Source organism: Tachypleus tridentatus, chromosome 1 (genome assembly GCF_004210375.1).
Source record: "Tachypleus tridentatus isolate NWPU-2018 chromosome 1, ASM421037v1, whole genome shotgun sequence".
NCBI lineage: Eukaryota > Metazoa > Arthropoda > Merostomata > Xiphosura > Limulidae > Tachypleus > Tachypleus tridentatus.
In genome coordinates, this window is record NC_134825.1 from 71,167,583 (window position 1) to 71,195,522 (window position 27,940).

At 35.7% G+C, this 27,940-nt stretch overlaps 1 protein-coding gene across 2 annotated transcripts in view; it reads right to left on the bottom strand.

Annotated features, from left to right (window-relative positions):
• Nucleotides 1–1,996: 1,996 nt before the first annotated feature.
• LOC143251922 (interferon regulatory factor 2-binding protein 2-like) overlaps nucleotides 1,997–27,940 on the bottom strand; it is a 31,636-nt gene continuing 5,692 nt past the window's right edge. The window contains exons 1-3 of one of the 2 annotated variants that reach the window (XM_076503295.1): nucleotides 9,068–9,163; nucleotides 7,668–8,848; nucleotides 1,997–3,521 (exon numbers count right to left, since the gene is read on the bottom strand). In XM_076503295.1, coding sequence (XP_076359410.1) covers nucleotides 2,848–3,521; nucleotides 7,668–8,508 — 1,515 coding nt within the window. In that variant the 5' untranslated portion in view covers nucleotides 8,509–8,848; nucleotides 9,068–9,163 and the 3' untranslated portion in view covers nucleotides 1,997–2,847. Of the gene's footprint in view, nucleotides 3,522–7,667; nucleotides 8,849–9,067; nucleotides 9,164–27,940 lie in introns of those variants that run through there. The other variant, XM_076503300.1, reaches the window with a different exon arrangement.

A 27,940-nucleotide genomic window follows, 5' to 3' on the forward strand; every position in this document is an offset into this window, starting at 1 on the left:
ATTCTTCTGAAAGGAGTCTTAATCAAGTAACATATACTCCAGAATATGTTGGCGTTTTGTTTATTTACAAACTGTCAACATATCTTTGTGACACTTTGATCCACGTGACAATGCATCTTCGACATGTTAAAGGTTTTAAGTGTGACACTTTGTCTTATAAAATTGAAAACGTTTTTGTAAAACTTAGAGTGGTCAGTTTTGCTTATGGAAGGAGGTTTTATTTTGATTTCTCAAACAAACTTTACAGTGATTCACCTAGCTGAAAATAAAATTGTTACTTTTACTTGCGAATCATGAAAACGTTTGAATCAATACTACAAATCTTAGAGGCTTTTGTTTTAAATACTTGGTGGTGAGGTTATCACCAATATAACACTCGAATGAAGAACATTCTCTGTATTAAAATGGTACAGCCTAAAGCTTGATACAATTTTGATGCATGAAGTACTATTTTTAAGAGAGGAAACCAGTCTGGTTTCTAGTACATTAGTTACTTTTGCCTTTTCGTTAAGCAGTGTAAATATTATTATTCAATAGAGGTGTACTGAATTTCGTGAACTTCTCTTACTAAAAATACTAATTTTAGTGGTGTTCTCCTTAACAAATTCGTCAGTAATTATTAGCTAATACGCAAATAGAAAGTCTTAATTATTACTTCGAAAGTTACTTTTAATCTGTTCCATTTACAAACAATTATTCAGGATACAAAATAATAACAAAACACCATATCCAGCCCCTTTATAATTAGGATCATAAGGGAGAAAAGTGGTTAACATTAAAACTACAAATGGGTAATGACTACCTTTTCTATAACAAACGAGACAGGACTTCACAGAAACTCCTTAAAATCTATGTCTACTTTTGTAGGACAATAAAATTAGTTTGCTGCTCACACTTCATTGAATTATGGGTATCTATTGTTATTGTTAAAAATTATATGAAGTTGATGCATTATATAGAAAAAACAAAACTGTCGAACGTAGTGTAAGATTGGTGCGTTCTACAGACTTAACTGAAACTTGGTGTACATGGTTATACATTTGTCAAAAATTGTTCTGGTGTGTTATAGAAACTGCATTAAAATTTGGTGTTTATCATTATGCAGAATATTGAGCACATTATATTAAAATAATTTTTGAATATGCAAATTAGGAAGTCATGTGACGACCACAGCCGATATATAATGGCGAAGGAACGACATATATGAAAACTGAACTTAGACTTTGCTTGGCAAATCACTGGTAATGTGATGCCACTGAAAACTGATCGATTTTGGGAACAGTCCTTTCTGATGTAAAATATTTGTATAAGCAGCTCGAGGATTTAGACTTTCCAAAATGGAGATATCCAACAGCCCTTGCTCTCATTAACATTAGAAAACAATGGAATATGGATCAACTTAGGGCCCCACGACCATCCAGAAAGAGACCAGCAAGAAGTCTACTCCAACTATGGTGAACAAATTGCGTCATCTTGTAACATTAAAATTCACGAACATAAAAGCTATCCATGTGCCCAATCCAAGAGTGTGCAATAAAATCAAGAAAGATCTCCCCTTGAAAACAAGGCCAATAGGGTATGAATTCTCCAAGATGAGAGATAGCACACCTCAAGCTGCTGAAGAATGAAACAGATATTTATGGACACCAGTTTCTCAGCGCCCGTTTTGAGGGAATATAGAAAGCAGGCAGGGAGAAGTAGTGTCCTTTAACCGTGACAATCTTACATCAAAGCCTTTCGCAATGGAAACACCTCATGACTATTGTAAAAATGCATAGTCTTCAGATAGTGTATCAGATAGTGTACGACGTACAAACTGTAACAACGTAAAGAAGTTCGAAAATCGTTTTGATGTAATATATCTAACCTTACGTATCTGTTAAACATTGTACGAAGCTTACGTTATACGCCCCGTTCTAATTTCCTTGATTTCTTCATTTGAAAATATTAATAAAAATTATAAAATTTGTTATACATTAAGAAATTACGAGACTAATACTAATTTCTGATCTTTATTCACGTTACGGATAAATACAGGCTGTCATTGAAAGAAATCCTGACTCTTGGAAACAAACGAGAGAAATATGAGCTACTACGTCAAACTTGACAAGACTAGTAGAAACAAACACATTCGTGCTGAATTTTTTTCTATGATACAAATTTGTTGAACGGCTAGACAACGACGTGAAAAAGGTAACAACAATAACGTTTGGCAACAAACAGATTGCTATAGCAACACATTTTCAATAAGTCAACATTACTACTTAATGCGTATAATTATGCAACAAGAAAAACGAATTTTAGTAAACATAAAATGTAAAAATTCATTAGATTTAAACACACACATAACGCAGCACCAACTTATGATTTCGAAGAAAATGAGCAAATCTCAGGCGAAAACGTTATATCATCCTCAAACATCAAGCAAATAATTTGTTCAATACAATAAAACATGGTTGGTAAACAAGTTTCAAAACATAATGGTCCTTTTACGTTGAAACAAAACAACGACACAAACATGGAAAAATGGCTGTTCTTTTTGCTCCCTGAACTGGGAAAAAAATTGACGTTTTTCTCGTTTTCTTTTTTTTTTCATCTCGCTTCACACACACACACAATGTCTTCGGCAGCTTCATAAATAGTCAAGACGTCAAGTAAAGATCCAACATGGCTGACTACCTTCCTTCGGCTTCATCTTACTTTTCAGCTGAAAAAAAATCCAAGCTTTATGAAACCAATGCAAGGCGTAGTTTCGTTTACGATCTCTGCACATCTGGGTTTTGAAAGGAAATATTTTGAAAATTATTCCTTGTTTCTCTAACTCTCGTTTCAAATCTCTTTTCTTCTTTAGGTATCTCTCTCCTTCTTCACTTTCCCAGAAGACAGGTCATCACCAAGAATGGTGGCAATTTCTCCTTGCATGAAAGCCCAAGGGACATTGGATCCCACCAGAGGGCATTTTTCACCGCTTGGACAGTAAACTTCGTTTCCGTTAACTGCTCCCTGACTTTTAATGCTTTCACGTGAACACGGAAAGCAGAACTTATGATGTTGAATCGATGGACACTGAACAAAATGAGTATCTTCCAGCCTCTCGTTACACAATGTGCACTTCAGACCAGTAGTCGCGTGAGATGTCTCAGACGAAGTTGTGGTTGTTGTGGCAGAAGTCGTGTTAGTGTTACTGGCTTCCACCTCCGTACTAGAATTACCAGAGTTATGGCGTCCTCCACCGGAGGATTTCTTTCCAGAACCTGGAGGTGCTCCAGTAGGAGAATGACGAGTGGTGGATGATGGCCTAGTAGCTCCACCAGATGGCGAAACCAGGTCTGTCCCTGGAATAACACCTCGTGGTGATCCAGGTGGGAGGTTATCAGTAACAGACATAAGGGCTGCCATTGGTGACGGGCCATTTTGAGATGTGGCAACAGCAACGCTCTCTGGTGATTTTGATGAGCGACTGTTCATAGAAGGGGTAGGCGTAACGGAGGAACTAGAAGCGTTGGAAATACTCGTGAAAGCTGTAGAGAGAGAAAGAAAACTTTACATTTAAACTAATAGTTAACTTACACAATATCAACCAAAAATACTTTTCAGTATTTTAAAATATTTCACTATTCACTTATTGTTGGATCAAATTAAAAACTTTGCAAAACATATTAGAAGACATATATGAAGTTAACTAACAAATTTACAACGGATACAAAAACCACTTACTAAACAAAGATAGATAACGTGACGTTAACATGCAGTATTTTCTTTTTTTAACACTTTATGTAGGTTACTCAAGACAATAACAGTGAACAGTTGGTACTGCGTCGTCAGTTAAACGATATGATCATTTGTTAATGAACCAGAACTAACTTTAAATATGTCAATCTGCAAGTCGACAGCATAGGCCACTAAAACGTATGTACGAGTAAATAAAAATTATTTTGCCATTATTTGTATTTTTTGTCTGTGAGTGCAAAAACTAAAAACTGTGAAGAAACAAAAAAAACAAATTCTAAGACAAATTTCATGTTAACCTATATGTAAATTAAACTGTTGTACATCTGTTTTACTATATACGCTTTATTCATTTAAAACTGTGCAAATTAATGTATGCCTTTACTAAAACACTAGGAAATATTTGTATACGCCCTAGATTGAGGAAAGCAAAAAACAAACTAAAACGATTGCGTTCTCTTTAGTTTGATTACTTAGAAAACAATTTCATAAAACTTGATTCTTTATAATGTACTTTTATTTCCTACAATTCCCATAATTTGCTACTTATTATACTATAGCACAAATGTTACTGTACAACAACGCAACATTTTAAAATACACAGAAACGGAAACTCTTCGGTAAAAGAATTATGTTGTCGACATGTAGGCCAAAGAACCTTAGAACCCTAACATTTTAGATAAAGACAGAATGTAAAGAAATAATATTCAAGGGTCCAAGAAGTTTAAAGTTCTAGAAATTAAGGGTGTAAATGTTGTATTTTCTGAAGAGGCACTTGTGATAGTAAAAAAAAAAAGTTATATAAATACTACGGTCGAGACAAGGGCAGTCTAGGACTGTTAGACTTACGTAAACAGTGTGTGTGTTTTCTTATAGCAAAGCCACATCGGGCTATCTGCTGAGCCCACTGAGGGGAATCAAACCCCTGATTTTAGCATTGTAAATCCGTAGACATACCGCTGTACTAACGGGAGGGGGTATGTAAACAGAGAAGACATAACTGAGAACACCGAATACGCACGTTAAGGAAGGAAGTTCGTTATTAACCATGCAGTCAGTCTTCAGTAGTTTGTTTAACAGTTTTGGTATGACGTGATAGAGTTGCTGTCAGATACTTGTTTCTCTGCTTCCTCTAAATGATAATCTTTTGACAAGGAAACAACGGAATCTTTTTTGTAAGCAAGCTTGATTAAAATGTCTTCCTATTGCGTAAAGTTTGGAGCATATTGCATTTCACAACTAACAAGTGAGGCTTAGCGAACTAATCTATTTACGGCATCTCCTGATGGAATAAAAGATAAAGCTTATAAATGCCACCAATAACATGCTTTATCTGAAAAAAAAAAAAAGTACAGGTTGATTTCATAAAAAATTTTCCCACTGACAGAAACAGATGGTTCGTTATGGAAATTACAAGTTTGTCTAAATCGTGTTCATCTTTTCGGTAAGCGAAAACTATATATATTCAGAAACATAAGCGTATAGTAAAAGCTTCTGCTGATAGACATTTATATTTTAGTTTATTTACATTACATTAATGTTGGGTCAAAAGATCGGGCCTAAAAAGTAAGATTTGTTGTAGTAATTTCGCGCAAAGCTACACGAAGGCTATCTGCGTTAGCCGTCCCTAATATTGCAGTGTAAGACTGGAAGGAAGGCAGCTAGTCATCACCACCCACCGCCAACTCTTGGGCTACTCTTTTACCAACGAATAGTGGGATTGACTGAAACTTTATGACGGCAGAAAGAGCAAGCATGCTTGATGTAACAGGGATTCGAACCCGCGACCCTCAGATTACGAATTCAACGCTCTAATGACCTGGTCATTAAAAAGTAAGAGCTGGATGGACTCAATAGGATTCCCCTCGGTGGGCTGAGCAGATAGCCTTTGTGGCTTTGCTAAAATAAAAACACAGGACTCAATAGGAATTGTTCAAATATATACCAAACCCTTATGGCCCGGCACAATCTAAAAAGTCTTATTTTCTTGAAGATACATACTGCATAAATTATATTTTCCAGTTTCAAAACTAATATTGTCGATTAACAACTTTTTATGAACTTTTTGGTATTTTATTTCCACGTTCAGCGATAAAAAAACCTACAACTTAATCAACCTGAATTTTATTACTCCACGCATTTTAAATCAGATATGTACATGGTATTATTTATGTGAATTATGAACACATAAATGCAGCACAAAAGTAATAGGAAACCTCCGTTGTAGGTGGGTGATACGAAATTCTTTTTAACACTGTTTTGCGAAAAATGAATTGAACGTTATTCTAATGTTAAACGTAATAAATCTACTGATTCATTTCTTATAAATAAGAACGTTTTCATTAGCTTGCATGATTTCAAAAATTAAAATAAATAAATTATGTCAGGTTTACTTCAAATAATTAGTTTGCTTTAATGGTGGGCATGGAACTTTTTTCCGCAACAGTTAAAAATAAGCTACATAATTATTTTATATTAAACAGTGCGAAAATAGTTATAGCCACTAGAGGGTTTGTAAATAACGTCTGTGTGGAGTTTAAGACCTTTGTATCATAATTCCACAATGGTATTACGCAAGCCAATGGCAGAACGAACTTCAGCTACATTGTAAGTTATTTCAACAAGAAGTAGAAGCACTTACACAATTAGAACATTTCCTAGCGAATACTAACAAATTACAATATCCTTCGGGCAGCCATGACTAAACATCTACATAACCGGCACTGCTTGTTAATCTATAGCATGTCCATACCGTTATATGAACGTTCCTGGAATTGATCCAGCAGTCTTTTACTAAGTATTTCTTTGTTTTTCCGACCTTGAACTGACCTCGAATTATTAGATTCCTTAACAGGCAGCCTCTTGTAAAAACAACAACACAAGAAATGTTTTTTATCTTAATGAAATCAAAACTATTCTGAAATCTCTTATTCGTAAACATTTATTTCGTCATAGTCTAACTATAGCAGCACTTAATTTCTAAATCAATTTGAAAGATAATATTTGTCTGCATGCCACGTGTAATACACGTCTCTGAAGTTGGTCCCTTACTGTCACGTGCAACTAAGTAATAGCAATAATCAGACTGTTATCCAACTCCCTACTTTACCTTAGCTTCTTACAATTACCATAATTTAATCTGAGTATTTGGCTTCTTAGATGCTGTGTATGGAAAATTTTCACCAGCAGACTATAAAGGGAAGATAAAATTCGAAGGGGAACTGAACAAATTTTGAGTAGCGTTAAGATTATCAGTTTTAAATTCTTAATTTATTACTATAAGGGGTAGATATATAAAAAGGGTTAAAGTGATAGAATCAAACTTCTCAGACAGGATTCTGTTAATATAATGTATAAATAACAATACCTTCACAACAACACTGTCAACAGAACAAAACTTTGTTTGTTTTGAATTTCACGCAAAGCTACTCGAGGGCTATCTGCGCTAGCAGTCCCTAATTTAGCAGTATAAAACTAGAGGAAGGCAACTAGTCATCACCACCCACCGCCAACTCTTGGGCTACTCTTTCATCAACGAATAGTGAGATTCATCGAAACATAATGACGTCCCCACGGCTGAAAGGGCGAGCATGTTTGGTGTTACGGGGACTAAAATTAGTAAAAAGGTGTTCAAGAAGCCACACGAAAGCGAAAGACATTTGATGGCGTTTTATAAACACTAACGAAAATAACCAAAAAGTTCAAAGGCGCGTAGAACTTACTAAATTATGATAAAAGTCGCGTTATTACGGTGTTAGAAATTAGTGAATGTTTCGTAACGAATAGGCTTATCTGAATGACATCTTTATAAATATATACATATAACTACTATTTTAGATTTTATTAATTAATTATTCTAAACCACACAAAATAAGTTTATTTTTAGAACAGAAATATTGGATAGCGCAATAATCGACTTTACAGTAGAGCACACTCACCAGCAGCAGCTGTGGCAGCTTTCAGGCTTGAAGCTGTAGCAGAGTCAAAGGAGTACACACGTCCAACCATAGGGTGATCCTTTTTGTAGCGGGCATCAAAGGGCATACCCATCATAGCGGCTGGAAGGCTTTCTCCGCGTGTTAAGGGAGGCCGTCCGGCAGCATGGTCGTCCAACAATGCACGTTTATGGCTATTTTCAGAACTGCTAGAATTATTAGAATTTTCTTCATCGTCTCTGTCACTTGGACGTTTGACTGATAAGGAATTTTGGCGGCCAGTTGGTGCAGGCAGTGCGAGATGTGTTTGTGGATGTGTTATGGACAGAGCAGCTGGAGGGGGCACTCGAACGGCCAGGTTTGGACTTACTCTGTTCAGGGCAGCTGTTGTAGCATCATGGGGTACGTCTTCGACCCGATGTCCCGATAAACGTTGGCTATTATAATCCAACAGCGCACGCGACCGAACATCATGACCACTGAACCTGTCAACGGACACCGTTGCGCGCGAGACAGCAGCAGCAGTGACAGGTACTGCATGAGATGGTAGGACCGTTGCTTCGGCTGATACCGCTACCCCATTCACAGCATCATGATGATTTCTCGCGGCTATCGAAGATGGCTGAGATTTATAAGTTTGCCTGCTGTCCTGAAACCCATGAGCCCGTTTCATTTGGCGGGCTGTTTCAATGATGAGCTCAATGCGATCCGCACCTTCATAGTTCACACAGCCTCGGCATACAGGTTCTGAAAAGTCATGCAACATGGCCCATGGCATTCTTGGTAAGTCACACAGGTAGCACTGTTGCCTATGGCCACGAGATAGAGAAGACATTTTCACCATGGAGATAGCAAAACTATACCTGGGAATTTATACTAACGCACCCAGAAAATGAGTACCCAAGTGTTTAATCCCAAGTCCCAATAAGACAGCTACTATTTCCAGTGCTCCAAGCTCTCACCCAAGCTTTTCACAGAAAAGCAAGGCAGACTTCAAGAACAACGCTTTCAAGAAACTTTGCGCATGCGTAAAAAAGACCTGCTCCGGTCTATTAAGAGCACACTTACAGTACTGCGCGATGATGTCATCACAACGGCCACAGAAACAAGGAATGTTGCAGTCGCACCACTAGAGGACTCTTCAAGCTAGGCATTTTTCTTTATTCAGTTGTTCGTTGTCTGAACTGATAAGGAAAAAAAAACGGCTGACACTTGAAAGTAATTGAGTAAAACTTATTTTTCAATGTTGAATCATATTAATTCATATAATTTCAATAAGTTTAATTTAAATTAGGGTGAATTTTACACTGAGGTATTTTTTAAATATTCTAGAAAAGTTGATTAAAAAGTTAAAATATTCATACTTGTAATTTTTATATGGAAATTTAAATTTAAGTATATACTTATTCATAATCATAAGACAGTGTGAACTGTCTTTGCTTGTTCAAAATCCTGGCGCAGATCCATCATCATGAACATTGCAGCTGGCTGTACGTCAGGTGACGTCATAATTTATTGATCGTCTGCGCAGCGAGAGAAACTTTGGCAGCATGCCAAAACCGTGACGTCCCCATCTCACCATGAAGTTGCTAGGCGAGTAACTTATGCACACGGCACTGCATGTACCTATGGTGAAATACGTCGAATGGACGAGACGTCCTTTAAACAATCGAAGTCAATGGAATTTATCAAAGAACCACACTTATTCACAACGCAAGGTTGTTTTCGCTAAGCCTATTTATTATTGAAAACAACCAGAACATCACTGTAAAACCTTAAACGCTGTTTTAAATACAGAATACATGTGCAATTTAAATTATGTATTTGATAAGCATTTTGACATTAAATGTAATGTGGAATATTAAAAATAACTAGAAAATGTTAGTTTTTATGAGAAGAAAATTTTGAAAGAAATTGTCTATTAGCGATAAATTTAATCTGCGCAAAACTGTCAAGATAAATAGTGGTTTAGAATTTTCCAAATAGCAGATATATGAAAATCATATACAACATGAAAATAGAATTAATATTAAATATTTGATTTGGTTGTGCGGTAAGGCGATGTGTAGGTACTATACGTCAAAATGTTTATTTTGCATGAATCAGATACAGTTGCGAGTTAACAGTTTCGCTAGTACTCTTTAGGGTGTAGTTGTGCGAACCAACACACACATTTATTCACGAAGTAGAAGACAAAACCTGGTGCAAAAATACCTAGTTCCACATACATGTTGTGCTTATGCCGAGAAGGAAACTAAACTGACTGGTTTAATTTGGTTTGAATTTCGCGGAAACCTACACGAGTGCTATCCGTCCCTAATATAGCAGCGTAAAACTAGAGAGAAGGCAGCTAGTCATCACCACCCACCGCTAATTCCTTAGCTACACTTTTATCAAAGAGCATGTTTGGTGTGAGAGGGATTCGAACTCGCGACCCTCAGATGACGAGTCGAGTGCCTTAACCACCTAGCCATGTCACATCGTGAGTGGTTTAGTAGCAATGTCTGTTTGTCATTTACAGCAAAGCAATACTGGACTATCTGATGTACACATCACGGAGAATAGAGCCCTGAATTTTAGCGTTGTAACTTTTTGGGGAACAGCACCAAAGTTAAACAAAAGGGAATCCTCAGCAACCACGGCTGTAAATAGATATCAAGTCGGTCAAGAGATGGAACTCCAATCTAAAAGTTTGGAACCGAAGGAAGTTTAATCTAGCTTTGATACTCGCATTCATAACATAAACAACTGTATGCGTAAAAGTGTCTTTTTATACTTCCTACATAAAATAACAACTACAAATAAACGAAATACTGACAGCGATAATTCCATTAACATACTACCCAAGACCTAAATGAAATTCAAATTAATTTTATTTTCAAAATATTCAAAATGTTAAGAAAAAAAACCCATTAAAATATTAGCCTAATAATTAATTACGATTTACCAACGAAGACACGTTAAAGGACAAAGTGAGCGCTCGAAAAGTTGTTTTACAATTTAATTTGTAATTCTAATATATATAAATACAAAGAATTTGATAAATACCGTGTGTTATTCTGGTAAAGGTCTTGTTTACTATTAGTTTTATAATGTAAATGGTAATGTTATTAATATTAATTTACGATGGAAGCATGCGCCCGACTTGAAGCGAGATTAAAGATCAACCTGGTGATAAAAATAGCTAATTAAATATACCTTTATTACTTACTGCTTGAAAAAATAAGAATACATCAATTTTTCATGAGTTGGGTATTCTCGCTATGAATGATATTTTTGGTAGTAAACCCAATAAAATCTCACGAGGTTTGGTCAACTCAGGAGATTTACGTGAGAAAGACGATCTGGGTAATAAAAATTATAATTAATATGATAAAACTGTATGCATTAAACATTCTAACCAATACTGTCAATGAAAATAACAATATAAGCAATAATAGAGTATTATTTTCACCTGGTAATGTTGTATTTCATGATTCGAAACTTTAATAATTTCAAAAATACTGACATTTTTTGCTCGAGGGCAAAATGAAAGCTGATCACAAGGCTGTCATTTTAAACTTCTAGCGAAATTGTCTTCACGCAATAATCTTCAATTTATTAATACGTCGATGAGTTGCATAATAGTTTTTACGCTGAGACTTTTGTTTTTCAAATACGTTTTAAATATTGAAGAAAACAGTTATATTTATGAAGCATGAAGTTCATAGGTGAACACGATTTCTCATACACTCAGGAATTTACATCCACAAAATTCATTTAATGAAAAGAGTTTATGCTGCGTGTGGGTAAAATAGGCATCACGGTTAATTAAAGAAGCAGCTGAAGATAATTGCATTAAAAACGACAACAAATCACACATACGCTTTTAGAATATGTATTTTTAAGTTTTATTTTGAGTAATACATAAATATACGAAAACGATGGTTGCTACATGAGCTGTATGGGAATTAATTTTATCATTCACTTAAATTCAGGATAGTTTATAAAGCAATGTCTCAACGTTGAGACTGCTGGAAATTCAGTGAACGTGCAGTTCTTCTCGAATGTAAAGCTTATTTGTTGATTCTGTAAGATGTATTCAGATTCATAAAATATTTCATTGAATTCACCATCATTATTCTATACATAGACAGTCATATAAACTACTGCTTATATATGGCTCTTCCAAGATTTAGCCTTTTTTATACATGTCTCTACCTATACCACCACCACACACAACACAGACAAACACACTCCTGGTTACTGTCCAATTTATAAGTTATTGCATCCTACGGCTATGGTTATATTCATTAATGTCTCCCGCTGGTACAGCGGTAAGTTTACGGATTTACAACGCTAAAATCAGAGGTTCGATTCCTCTCGGTGGACTCAGCAGATAGCCCGATGTGGCTTTGCTATGAGAAAACACACACACACATTAATATATTAACACTTAATCTAATTCACATCATAACACTTGTTTATGTACTTTAATCACATAAATAGTGTCTCAACCACTATTGTGTCGTCATATCCCAGCTTGCCTGGGAAGTCCTAGTGTTAACGAAAGGACTAATCGGTTTTAGATTTATCAGATGAAGTGTGTTTGTGGTGTCTTTATACACTCTTCTCTTCTTTCACGTACAAGCTTTTAGAATCTATAATTTTATACTTGAGGTTAGGATGAGCGTGTCAAACAGAAACAAATATACAAGTGAAAGTGGGAAAATATTTTATTTTAAATATATTTATAGATGGATAGATGTAGTCAAATGAAACTGGACGATCCCCTGAAGTTTATTCTGCCGAGTCAATCGGTGTTTCGTTTGTGAGGGTCCGTACGTCGTGTGTATTACAAGCCAATTAAATCGTGTATAGAAAGTTTTTGGTACTGTCATGCGCAAAACGTTTTCCTTTCTTAAGCCTAGGCACTTAAGTATGCCTTACGCCAACAGAGCATGCGTTACAGATTTACTATCGCGATATCAACTGTAAATTATTCAAACTTGACAAATACAAGTTGAGAGGTAGATTGTAGAATTGCATTGATATAAGCAATGTTTGTTTATAACACGTTGCTTGAAGCGAGAATTTTATACCTGAACGTAAATCTAATCGCTTTGTAACAGAAACAAACACGTCAAATTTGCTAAATACTTCACATTTCATTCACCTCGTCATCAAGAAAAGATTCACCTCGTTTATTAATAAAAACTCGTTCTGTCGTTTCAAAGTAATTGGATTTTCTACAACATAAATTGCAAATGAATTTCAGGATTTTTAGATATTTGAAACTATATTTCATTTTATTTGTCATGAGTCTGGACGTAACTTTCAATAGTGAACACACAAAAATAAAAAAAGAGGAAGGTCAGGTAGGGTCAGGGTTGTCTTCACGTATAGCTGCTTATTCAGAGTTAGATAATGATTTTGACGAACTATAAGATTGATAAATAAAATTTAAAGAAAAAACACTCTGATGACTAGTTTAATACATTAAGTTGGAATATGATCTGATTCTAATTCATATGCACTAATATAATTCCCATACATGTTTTTAAATATTTGATGTGTCATTTTTAGTTTCTATGTATTACATTAAAAGATGTGGAAATATTAATATTTTCCAAGTTGGAAATCGTATTCAATATTTTAACGTTTTCGAAAAACCAACAAAAAGACAAACAGTTTATCAATGTACCTTTGGTAATTCTTTCGATCGCTGGTTTCTTCACTTTCTTCTATTATTTTCAGATAGACTGAGGACTGTACATTGTCACTCCAGTTTAGAATGCATACTTCACTCGTCCTGCATGCGTATTCTAGTGACAGTGAGACTGAAGCAGCGTTGTGCAACATCAAATGTTAACATATGTCGAATGCCATTATTATACAAAGAAATAACCACTTGTAGCTGTTATATGTATCAATAACTTCTGCCACTATATGTATAGTACAGAAATAATGTTCAGGGTCACTCATGCATTTCTGAAATGACTTAGGAACGTTATGAAACCGCGTAATCGCACGTTGGATTACAACGTAGCAGAACTAAAACTTTCCAGTTACTGTACCCATTAAATGGACCAATAGTGTGGTGTTATAGTTTGACCTCATCAGCAGGTGAATGCTTGAACATTTGTAATAGTGTCTAGATTCGGGACGTAATGTTGCTGTGAAAGTTGAAATAAGTCAATCATTTATACAAATAGTGAGCATTCTGCTGATTAACGCATATTGAATGTGATAACACAGAATCTTAGACAGTAGCAAATCAAGAACCAAAGTCCAGTATGGGCTGGTGTTTGTTTTCCAGCATTCTGAAACACGTTCTTAGTAGATCAGTGAACACAAAACAATGATGCGTAACTTATGGAAGTTGTAAGAACAGTCAAGGATGTTGAATACTACACTATTACTGGGAGAGAACGACTTACTTTCAATACAACCTGTACAAATGTAGGGGCAGATCTGTAATGTAGACAATGATGAGAAGTCTCAGATGTCACAGATCGTCTGATCGTTATGAACTGAAGGGTACCAAAGAGCTTGCCATATTCCAGGTAATTTTCTGGTTGCATCTTTTGAGAGATATGGAGCTCTGGTGTAGGTTGTGCACTGCTTACGTAGCTCAGAGAAAGAATTGATCACACCAGAGAAAACTATAAAGGAGTCATAAACTTTAAATTGTAGAGAATAGTCCTAAGTATCTCCACACTCCTTCCAAGAACGGATAATGGTCGTCATTACATCCTGAACATTGTATACTAACTGATACATCGGCTCAGATAATTCTTGGCAGAGTAGACAGACAGTGGATAACTTACTTTAGAGCACCAGAACACACGTGTGTAGATCAAGGAACAGACGTTGAAAGTTAGCTGTGTGACGATTTGTATAATGTATAATTTGTATGATTTGCAAGGGCCGATAAAGTAGATAGGAGAGCAGCACTCGTCCACTAAATGATGATGTGTTGTTCTGTTGTTGTGGTACAGAAGCTCACATGTTTTAGAGAGCAAAAAGAGTAATTTTAACTTTTTAATTATGAGTGTTAAACCATGCAATTAACTTCATTACGGTAATCCTGGGAAAGCATTTAAATGCACTTAATTTTACGTTTTACTAGTGTCTATCTTATACTAATTCCTGAACTGTATCACAGAACAAATAGGCCAGCGCTCTCCATTTTTGCTTGGTGTAGTTTCAAGTAATAATCATATTAGCCACTTTGTTTCTAATCGCCGATGTGTAGGTTACTTTGGCTTGTGCTTACGGTATCGTTTCTCATGCACCCTTATTTTGTAAAACACATCAGGTCTTAACATCCGACCTGTAATACAACTGAAGGAAATAGCCAACGTGTTTGTTTCCTTTCAGCACATTGAGACTGTTAAATCCTCTAGATTTCAGGTAGATAGACCAGTTTCCATCTACTGACTCAGCATTCCATTGAATGATGAAGAAGAAAAGGAAATTTATCATCTGCCTATGAACCTCTATTTAGCTCTCCAGAAGTTATCTAGGTAGATAAAATGGCGTCTGTTCTTTCCATGGAGATCCGAATGTTTCCTCTTTCCAGATGTAGGAACCAAAGATTTGGTAATCAGCTGTAGAACTGTCTCAGCAGTAGTCGAAAGGAAAAAGTACTCTACATCACCAATGTTTTAACAATCTGTTGTTTCACCTTTGGAGAAAGATGTTGACACAAAAGTTAAATCACGATTTAAAGAAGTCAAAGCTTCAATATACTGAGCAGGAAACCCTGAGAAATTGTCAAGTGGTTTAAATAAAACTTTCGACCTAGCAAGAAAACTGAAAGCGGAGAAACTTAAAAATACAAGAGAAGTAAAACTAGTATCCACAGAAACTTCAGCTGTACTCGTGCTCACCCAGGCAACAGCTTCATTGTCCATTGTTAGTTGACTAAGGGTCCAGAGGATTCCAGCAGAATTCCCAAAGCAATGACGAAATGAAGACACAATTACTAAACTCAATAAATTAGATTAATCACCACGTGCGAATTCATACTGCATAACATAGGTCAGCTTCCAAATGGATGAGAAGGGAGATTCCAGGGTAGCCAGAGAAAGGAGGTGCTCACTAACATCCAATATAAACTTGCCTAGTATACTGTATTAATCTTCGTGATGTTTCAGAGGGAAGAAAATAAAACTCCACTGCAACCCTAAAGAATGCGTTAGTCAATCTGAAGTAGACCTATGCCTTAAATATAAACATGTATGTTTTATATAGTTATTGATTTCTTTCGTGTATTTTATTTTTGTTTAAATATATACGTATATGTTTGTGTGTATGGATACATATATCAATTTTTTTATGTTTGTAGTCCTTTGAGGGTTGTTGTATCATACATTGACTGAATTTGTAGGCACGTTTTGAAACCCTGAGCTGATGTTTTCGTTTCACTTTGGCCCGGCATGGCCTGGTGGTTAAAGCACTCAACTCATAACCTGAGGGTCGCGGGTTCGAATCACCCTCACACCAAACATGCTCGCCCTTTCAGTCGTGGGGGCGTTATAATATGATGGTCAATACCACTATTCGTTGGTAAAAAAGTAGCCCAAGAGTTGGCGGTGGGTGGTGATGACTAGCTGCTTTCCCTCTAGTCTTACACTGCTAAATTAGGGACGACTAGCGCAGATAGCTCTTGTGTAGCTTTGCGCGAAATTCAAACCAAACCAATCGTTTTTCTTTTATATATCTTTACTTTTATAAATCAGAGGTGTCCATCTATTTGGTGTCCCTATATAAATTATTTGGAATTAATATTCGATAATAAATTCGATAAAAAATTCAGGTAAACCTCCTGAAAGGTATAGATTAAATAAATAAGTAACTAGGCGAACGGATACTGTGCTCTGCCTATTTGTATTTTCCCAAGCACTACTGCTATGGCGCCTACTTTACCAACTCTTAATCACTTTAGTTCAGTAAACTTGCCTGTAGAATTATACACATGCATACCATCTCACGATCCAGTGAAGCCAGCGACTTACTGTGCATGGCGTGAGTACCTTTCCTATTTATGATAGATATATATAAACAGAGTTGTCTTTCGATCTGTCAATGTGGTGTATTGACATGACATGTTCTTGTCAGAAATTAGCTAAGCTACGTTTGGTGTAATTTGGTAGAGAAACTGAGTTAGAAACATCACAGATCGAGTTTCAAAGGTGCATTAATAGAAATAACAGTTCAAGTTTGGCAGATATGTTAACGTGTACTGCATGATGCTAACACCAACTGAAAGTGTCGTTTACTGCTATTGGTATCTTTACTGATCACCCAAATTCAGCAGAAAACATGGTACAAGCCTTCCCATGATTCCCGTGTAGTGAATAAAATAAAATTGTGCAAGACATGTTATATATGTATGTATATATATAAGCCTAGATTTTATGAATTTACATGTAATGGTTTTCTTATTTTATTTTGACTTTGTAATATTTATTAATATATATGTTGGAAAAAGTGTTTTTCTATTTTGTCGTATGGCAAAAGGAATATTTTATTCTGTTATGCGTTCAGTATTAACACGTATTATTAGGCCTGGCATGGCCGAGCGCGTGAGGCGTGTGACTCGTAATCCGAGGGTCGCGGGTTCGCGCCCGCGACGCGCTAAATATGCTCGCCCTCCCAGCCGTGGGAGCGTTATAATGTTACGGCCAATCCCGCTATTCGTTGGTACAAGAGTAGCCCAAAAGTTGGTGGTGGGTGGTGATGACTAGCTGCCTTCCCTCTAGTCTTACACTGCTAAATTAGGGACGACAAGCACAGATGGTCCTCGAGTAGCTTTGTGCAAAATTCCAAAACAAACAAACAAAACAAAACAAAACACGTATTATCATTATGACTATAAATGCTTTAGCGTATGTTGACATTCTTACCTTCCATAATTGGGCAAACATAGCTTAATGGTCATCATGTTGGGAAACTTGTCAAATTGTACAGAGTCCGAGACGTAACACTGCATTCTCAGCTGTGACCACATTATATAAGCGACAGTTAGTTTCATTATTTGATTCACAAAGACTCCTAGATCTCTGTCATCCATAATTTTAATATACTAACTAAAGACAGGGTTACCAGCCAGCAGAACCTTTTCCAACTTAAGTGATGAACGCATAAGGGGTCATTGAAGTTGAAAATTTTAGTTTTAATTTCTTTAAATTTAATTCAAATTTCTTGCATATTTTTAGACCTTGATTTTACTTGTAAGTTTATAAGTGAGCATTTTAAACCAGATTCTTAAAGATATCACATCTTTAGAGGCTGTTTTTATATTTTCATTGGTATGCATGATCGGAGTGACCACAAAGTCACTTTTTTGGAGTAGTTGATCCGACGTTCATGCGGAAGTACAAGACTGTCATTGCCATTAGCTGTTCTATAACTGATGTAAACAAGAATGGCAATTGTTTTGTGAAATGTAAAAATTACTTCGATCTATTTGGAGTAACAATGTAAGATAATCCTTTGCTATTCCATCAACTAACATTTAACTTCTCAACAATGAGTCTAGATGAAACGGTTCGTGGTCACTTTAAAGGAAAGTGACCCTAATTTTAGATAGAATTCATATAAATAAAGTTTACTTGTTTTACTGTGTTAAAATCAACAACAATATGTTTCTCCGATACATTCTTTACTGGCGTTCGAAGTTTCTACGCTATCACAATTTCGAGCTTCTTTGGCTTACAAGTGGTTTAACATTTCCATCATACTTTATCGATTTTCCTGTTATTACTATAGGTAACCTACCAGTATAAAATTTCTAACTGTTCTCAGAATTCTTATAATAAGTATACCACAATTTTGTTTGTTTGTTTTTTGAATTTCGCGCAAAGCTACACGATGGCTATCTGCGCTAGCCGTCACTGATTTAACAGCGTAAGACTAGAGGGAAAGCAGCTAGTCATCACCACCCACCGCCAACTCTTGGGCTACTCTTTTACCAACGAATAGTGGGATTGACCGTCACATTATAACGCCCCCACGGCTGGGAGGGCAAGCATGTTTGGCGCGACCGGGATGCGAACCCGCGACCCTCAGATTACGAGTCGCACGCCTTAACACGCTTGGCCATGCCAGGCCGAAGGAGGAAGAGAGAAGTTTCACATGTTCTATGAGTAAGTCACACATTAAATTTATGATGTGAAGCATGAAGAGAGAATATTACCCTAGTCGTTAAATTAAATTAGATAAATTAGTCATTAAATAGTGGGATTTATCGTCACATTATAACGCTTCCACGGCTGAAAAGACTAGCATGTTTAGTGTAACGGGGATTCAAATCCGCGACCCTCAGATTATGAGTTGAACTCCTTAACCCACCTGGTAATGCCGGGCCATAACAATTTTAACAGTAACATGGAATGCACAACATTAATATTTAACAGAACTTGTGGAAGAGAACGAGATCGATATAACCTATACCATTGAAACTATATTTTATTGGTATGCGACTCCTGGGATGCTTGAGAGTTAAGATTCTCGACTCGTACTCTGATGACTACAAGTTCGAATCTAGTCAGTTAAAATACTTGTTTGCTTATTTTTTAACCCTGGAGAAGTTTTAAGTTGACGATCACTCCCTTTTTTCGTAGATAAAATGTAGCCCAACAATAAGCAGTGGGAGATGCTGGCTACTTATCTTTCTTCTCTATAATGTATCATTTCTAAATTAGGGACGAATAGTTTTTCAGTAACTTTGCGTGTCATTTAGTAAAAGTAACAAACTTGTTTTGTGTGACTGTGGGAAGTTTTAGGCGCTCAATGACACCATTATGTAATTCTATTAGATTTGGAAAGGCCTAGGGCTGAACACTGTGATAGTGTTGATTGCCATCTTTGTAAGGACAATTTATAGAATCAGCACAGAACATTAAAACTCCCTGCATAAGTATCAATGCCTGTGAATAGATACACAAGTAGGCTTTAGAAATATTTATTTTCCTTTTATGGCGAAACTACTAGGCTGTAGGTCGTTGTCCCTCATTTTTTGAACTATTGACCAGAAGTAAAGCAGCTGGTAAGTAGCATGCTATCGCCCACCACCCATGCATGCTAAGGAACTGACTGCCATTTTCATAACACATGCATTGTTTTAAAGCGTGGGAAACATTTTGTAGTATCGCATGGATTCGAACTCGGCTTGCTATCTCCGAGATTCAGAGTTTTACCACAGGATAAACCTGTGCCCTAGAAGAAGCAAGAGAAATTCATCAACTTTATTAAGTTTACTTGTATAAGTTTTTTATATTGATGAAAACCTTCATTACTTTGTATTAAGCCCCTCCGTGGCACAGTGGTATGTCTTTGGACTCAAACCACTAGAAACTGGGTTTTGATACCCGTGGTGGACAGAGCACAGATTGGCCATTTTGTAGTTATGTGCTTAATTTGAAACAAACAAAATTCTGTATAAAGTATAGCTTGTTGTTAAGGTTTTTTCTAACACACTATTTCTCTAAAACATTAAAATCAGCCATTACTGAAAAGTACGCTGAGCGCAGCTCCTAAGAACCACAACATTTTTCTATGTTATGATATCTTCACTGAATTGTAGTTTCACATGACTATTTTCATAATTATTATATTAGCCTACTATGTCTAGGATAAGATTTTGTTCAGTTTACTGCTTGGTTGATGTAGCCCTCTGGGATTCAAAATTGAAAAAAAGTCCCCTCAAACTAAGAAAAACAAACAAGAGAAAACAGACCAAAGTTTTGTTTCCTGTAATTCAACTGAATAAACGAATGAAGACACGAAGGAAAAATTCAGAACTGTTATTGACGCAGAAATAAAATCAGTATAGTACATAGAAGTTTTAGTCTTCTATGTTAGTGCCTGTTTAGCAGTATGGCTATTGCATTATATTCTACACACGTTACATCTGACAAAAAGAAGGTTCTAATGTGTGTGTTTTTGGGGGGGGGCTATTCTGTTCTTGTTATAAATTTTGTGTATGTTTAAGATATCTGTAATTGAACGTAAACTTAAATTTAATTTTAAGTATTTCTTTTGTATGAATTATATTTCTGATTATATTCGTTCTCATTATACATGTGATTTATTTATAAAATGGCATTGTCCGAGATATTGATGTTGATAATAAAAGATCCTTTCTTATGTAGTTTGATTTGTTTAATTAAATACACGCATCTGTCCTAAAAAGTTGGAGTTTGCCCAAAAATTCACATAGCTTCTCTACTGTCAGGCTATTTGTACGCATTCCACGAGCTTAGATCACGTGATAAAATTGTCCAAGTTAGGAACGATACAACATGCGAGTGTTAACGACACTGGTCTCAATGCCAAGTAACAGTTTATGTAAAACATGTCGTGTGCGAAAATTGGATTACGTCCTTGAATCGAGCTAACTTCTCTAGAGCGTTCAGATGGGTCTGACAGCTAATCTTAACATTATGTTGATGACTGGTACAACATCGTCCTTGTTCTATTACTAATAATCTACAAGTAGAACAGTGAAGTCATCAGAAATGCCATCTTCAGAGCGATGAAGTCATCAAACAAGATTATTTTTACCACAAAGTTGCAACATAACCATCAATGCATAAACAAAATACCGACGTACTTAGCGGTAAATTAAGATGAATGAATTGTAAATATACAGGTAGCAAGTCTTTAAAATGGGTATTCTAAATCAAACATTAAACAACATGTTAAACGAAAGATTTCCATTAATTTAACACACTAAAATAGGCAGTAAAAACAGAATTGTTTTTAATAACAGTATTTGTGACATGACCTATATTTAGGAGTAAAATAAGATGTTAGGCTTTATGCGGAACATTATGTAATAAATTGAAAACTTGTGAGTGATGGTTATAGATGCTGAAAGAACTGAAGTGTGCTAACTTTACTTGTGGGTGGGGGAAGGTCGAACTGGAAATGAATTATGTTTGGTGGGTTGGGTCAGGAACATAATTCAGAGGAAAATGTTTACAATTAAAGTAACAATTTGGATTTACTTTGATACTGTTTGTGCCAACCAATTAACGCGACACATTATTTTTAACTTTAATATCTTAATTTTATATTTTTAGATCTTTATCTCCAGCTACAAAATTAATTTTAGAATATATTTTTTTACAAGTTGAAGACATCATAAACTTACCAAAATTTATGAGAAAGAGGTTGTAGATGCTGTATTCTCTGTAACGGAGATGGGATGTTTGGCCCCCTCTCTTTTAATCGTCAATGCTCTCTTAGCAAATTTATTATAAATAGTATCAATTTTAGATCACTAATAGTTAGAGCACTCGACTTATATTCTTAGGGTCCCAGGTTCTAATTCCTATCACATCCAACATGCTCACCCTTTCAGTCGTGGGGCGTTATAATGTGACGGTCAATCCCACTATTCGTTGGTAAAAAGAAGCCCAAGAGTTGGCGGTGGGTGGTGATAACTAGCTGCTTTCCATCTAGTCTTACAGTGCTAAATTAGGGACGGCTAGCGAAGATAGCTCTCGTGTAGCTTTGTGCAATTTCAGAACAAACCAAACCAGTTAGGTTTCTTCGAAAGGTAAATCAAAAATTTATTTATTTATCGTTGTCTGTATCAAACTAATGTCGGTAAATTTTACGTTAATCTATACGTTGGAGGTATTTTCTATATTACTGTAAAAAGTCTTAGAAATTAAAACAGTTTTTGTATCACAATATAAAGCTCATTTAACCATTTGTAGATTTAAGGTAGTATATTATTGATTTCAATTATGAAGTAAAGAATGATTCCGTATTCCAAGAATGCTCAGAATTTTGATTGTGCATATTTTAGAGTGAAAAGATACAAGGGTAACGCGATAATATTTTACTTCTTTTGATTCACGCTCCCTAGCTGTGTCTTTAAACTTAATATTGAAAATATGTCGATTTTTCTGTCATAAAACTAAGTTTTGAGCGAAAGGAAGACATGTAAAACTGTTAGGGTTGTACGTCTCGTGTATAAAACGTATAGATTTGTAATGTGTACAGGGTGTTCGAAAGTCTAGAACCACAGATGATTTGGAGCTTTCCTTATTTCAGATACGTGACTGATTATGTTGCTGTCAAATTAAGTCGAGTAATTCTGCTTTTAATCCAGACGTGTTTCGAATTACGAAGACAGCGCGTGAAGCATTATCTGTAAAACACGTTGAAGTGCCTGTGGTTCCAGTATTTCTCCACCACTCCTTGAGATTTTATAAAAGCAAACAAAAATGACAGAATATTCACATGCAAATTGTAATGGCGTTTCGTTGCATTTTAGTGTTCTCGACGGTTTAGGAATGTAGCGAGATGGTCCCTGGTGTTGAAGATGTGAAACTGTACTCAGTATTATCTCTTACCAGAATGAACCCATATGAAACAATACCGTGATTACCAGTGAGAACTATGGTATTGTTGCACTTTTATTAAATGCGTTTATTTCGAGTTGAATAGCAAAAGTCTATGAATGTTGTTGTAACGTAGTCTTTTGTTATTTGTGGTCTCAACGCAATCCACTCAATCAGTTTATTCCCTCCGTTGTAAGATTCTAGATGGTTTAGATTTATAAATTATACTACACCCCTCAAACAAAAGTCCTAGGACTAACGTACAATTAATCCACTTACATTTTTGTGATACAACTTTCTATCTCGTAAACCACTCTACAGTTTTGTTTATAAAGAATATGCTATAAAACTTTACGCCACCTCCTTAAGAGTTTCCTAAAAGTTCTAGGCCTGTTTTAACTCCTTGAACTTAATGTTATCATTCTCTGTGTACTAAGTGTCCAAACAGGACATTAATGACCATGGTCTTCCACAGATCTCTTTTCCCTGAAGCAAAAAGAATTCCCAGTGTCGATACTTTCATTCTTTAGACAGATTCTTGACGTCAGTCGACATCTATCTTCCGTGGTTTCTCTTTCCTCCAGTCTTTACATTTACGACTAGGTTTTCAATTTCTTCTTTCCTCACAACGTGTCCAAAAAAATTTCAACTTTCTCATGTTAATTAGCAGTTTTTTTCCTCTAACTTGATTTTGATAAAGTACCTTTATTTGATGTGTGACTTTCCCAACACACCTTCACGATACGCCTAAATAACTACAACTGAATTGCCTCAATTCCCTTTCTGCATACTTGGCGATATTGTACCAAAAACTGATGCATACATGAGAATTGGTATAATATAGTAATCCAAGTCATATACATTTTATTATTTGTCAGTATGTTTTCCATTTTCAGAAATACGTCATTTACCATCCATATTCTACGTCTTATGTTGTTATCACAGTTACCATCTGATGTTATCCAGCTTCCCAAGTAACTGACTTGTCTTACCTGTTCCTTATTTACTTTGACATTGCATACAAGAATGGTCAAAACCAACTGCCCTCTATAGCTAGCAAACGACAGCTTTTTCTAGCTAAGAAATAAATTACATTAAAAATCTGTATACATACAATATATAAGCACCAAACCGAAACATTACAGTGTATAAAGATATATCTTTTTTTTTTTCTAAATGATGTTACAATGTTTCTTTCCATACTGTGCCATTGTATAGAATGTCAGATTTTGAAGACATACCACTAAAACAGGGCTCCCCAGTGGCACAGCGTTTATATGTCTGCGGACTTACAGCCCTAGAATCTGCCTTTTGATACTCGTGGTGGGCAGCGCACAGATAGCCTATTGTGTAGCTTTATGCTTAATTACAAACAAATTCATACGTATGTTCTATTTAAACAACTGTAGTTTGTTAATTTTTTTCATAGTAATTGAATTTTGTTTGTTTGTTTGTTTGTTTTGAATTTCGCGCAAAGCTACTCGAGGGCTATCTGCGCTAGCCGTCCATAATTTAGCAGTGTAAGACTAGAGAGAAGGCAGCTAGTCATCACCACCCACCGCCAACTCTTGTGCTACTCTTTTACCAACGAACAGTGGGATTGACCGTAACATTATAACGCACCAACAGCTGAAAGGGCGTGCATGTTTGGTGCGACCGGGATTCGAACCCGCGACCCTCGGATTACGAGTCGAACGCCTTAACACGCTTGGCCATGTCGGGCCCATAAGTGAATTTAATGAAGAAAAATGTTTTGCACAGTCTTTGCTTTTCTACTTCTTTTAGAATCTTTAACAGAATCAGGAGATTCAGCTGTACAAACGGAAAAGTGTGAATCCATTTTTTAAACAAGAGGTAAGATCTTACTTCGTTTCAGTGACATTTGATCTCTATTATCTCTTTTCTATTCACTTCGTATGAGGTACTTAAATCAACTTGTATTTTTTAGAGCACTGTGACTTCATGAATGTTGATCACACCGAAGTATGCACGTGCAGGTATACAAGTTCATATCAACGTGTAGATTTTGGTTAGTGTGAAATTAAAAGTAAGTGAAGAGTAGTCGCAATGGAAAGCATGTACCATTGGCAGACTTAAAGAATACAAACTAGAAATGTTTACTATGTTATGTCACGCACGTCTCACGTTCAATACAGTTAACTCAAAATAAATGTAAGCCGTTCAGTACAATTTTATTGATACAAAAAGCAAATAAATAGTGTTATTAACCATTTGTTTCTTATAAAAACTCACAGTTCCTTTATTGTATGACCATAGACCTTAAGCACAATGTTTGATATTGTTCTCTGTCACTTTTTCCTCTTTTTACCACATATGTATGCTGGATTTCCATATGTAATCTTTCAGAACCTGCACACTTGTTTTTCTTTGTGTACATATGACAACTTTAATGCATGTAGGCTTATCTTGAACCAACTCGCATACCATATATTTACTATATAGGTGACAAACACGGTGAACATAACCAACCAGATTGTTTTTTGGTTCAGAAAAGCACGCCCTCTAGTAGCCGTTCCATTGTGTGAGAAAGTTTATCGTCAGTTTTGGCTCAAACGCAAAAGGTATTCTGGATATGGATATTCTTTATTATCAGATTTAGCCCTGAGTGAAAGTTTTGTTTTAAACTCTTGGTTCTAGTTTGCTACCAGGATCTACGTAATCTATAAAATTAAATAAAGTTCGCTGAAGATATTTTAGAAAATACTTTGTCTAGCTTGCACACACTTTTCTTTTGTTTTGTTTTTTAAGCAAGTGAAAACAGTAGGACTAGGGATATGTAAATAGTTCAGATTGTACTCTGTAAAAAAGACTATTTTTTTGGCAACAAAAAGGGATATCGTTAACAAGTCATGGTATTTTGGCATTGTGTTTCATTTCACCAATATTTTAGCATTGTTTTACATTTCATTAAGGAGATTTGTTTGTTATATGGTACAATGACGTTGAAAAGTAGTAGTTTTTTATTATTTGTAAACTGTTATGCTTTTCTTATACTAATTTTGAAAACAAGCTTGGGAAACCCAAATGAAAGGAAATTAATGCGTTTCTTTATTCTCGAAGGAACAGGAAAAGTGAGGTTTGAGGTAAGATAAACCAAAGAGATTATTTTATCAGAACACATTTCCTGGTTACTGAAAGTCACACTAAATACCCGACTGGAAAAGTTCTGAATTTTGGTTTGGTTTAGTACAACAAACGATGATACAGTTTGATTGAAAATTCTAAATAAATTCTGGGTAACTTGATTATTTCTTTCAGGACTTAGAATCTAAGAGTTTTTTAAATGGTGAGTCGCGACCCCCAAGGGATTCGCAAACAGGTTTCCAAGGGGTCACAAGTTGTCTGAGCCAATTCAATATTTTTTGTGTTTGTTCTTGAGATATTTGGGGGTTGTACGTATCACTTATCAGGTATGATAAACTGCGCCAAGGAACATCAATAATTTTTTCGTCATTTTAGAGTTAGTGGAGGTAGTGATGACCAAAGTCTGGACTTGGGGGTTGTATTACAAGTCCGGTTGACAAACACTAACTTAGATGAACCGAGTCATAAAAATCTAAGTGATCTAATTTTTCTGATATCAAGAAACCGATATCATTAGGACTAAATTTAATCTTAGTTTAATTATTGATTTGTCGCTAGGGGTGAGACAGAGTAATAAGAGGGGCCTATCGTGTCCAAAGTTTAGGTCCATTGTCAGTGCAACGTTAAAATTGTATACAATATTGTTGTTTGCTTTGTTTACGTTTGAAATTTTTCTTTTACATTTTTGACAGTCTTTTAAATGCAATATGAATTTAGTTACTGACTGATGGCACGTGTAGAAGTACGGACTGCTTGTTCAAAATTATATCAGGAATCCATTACGGTTTGTGACTAAAGCGTCATTGGTCTACGTGACGTTACCCTATACTTTATGTGGTTGATGTCTAATCTGATTGACAAGTGAGCTGTCCTTGTGTAATGTGAATGACCAATGTCCGACCTCTATCTTGTGGCTATTAGTGAAAAAGTTTCTAGACGTTCGATAAAGAAGTCATTGTACACTAAAATTCATTATGGATTTTTCTGTTGGTTCTGACTATAGGATAGAACTTGAGAATACTTGGAGAAATTATTGACATTACGTAGCCAGAGTCCATCTTCATAGGTTACTTTTTATAGTACCAGAGCTGTAGAGACTTGTTAAAGAAGTTTGTATGATTAGTAGCGTGGGAGATACTCAGATAAGATCAAACTATCATAAACTATCATGATCATGTTCAAAGCAATACTGAGCTTCAATGCATGCCTTCAAGATGAAAGACGTCATCCTGAAACAGGAAAACCTCTTTGTTGATCTGATAAATGAGGGTGTAGATTTCATAATAAAAGTTGTGATGTCAGATCAGATTAAGAAAATTTTGAATAAAGATAAAATTGGACAAGAATTATATGAAAAGTTTATCTCATAGAGAATTATCAGTCTGGTCTCCAATGAAGAAAGCATTCTTAGAGTTCTTTAAGATCTCTTCTGCTTGCAACAAAACAAAGATAAAGGGTAAGGTCATACAGCTACAGAAAAAACAGTATCTCTTGGCAAGATTTATAGTTATTCTAAGAAGACATCTCGAGATTCACCTCAATAAACCAAATGGAAAGTTTAAGTTGTCTATTGCTTCTGTTGTCTGTGCCTACTCTGACGAGTAACAAAACGAAAGAGACAGAGAGAACAAGTCAGATGTATTTTGTATTGATGACATGTCTGTTGAAGAAAGTGACTACTGAGTGAAGTTTTATGAAAAGTAGTGATATTCAATGTAGCACATCTGTAAAGTCTGCTTTCTTTTCTTATCTTAGCCACAAACATCTGAACTAATTCATTATCGATAGCTACTTTAAATCAGCAATCTGAATTTTTACCGTATA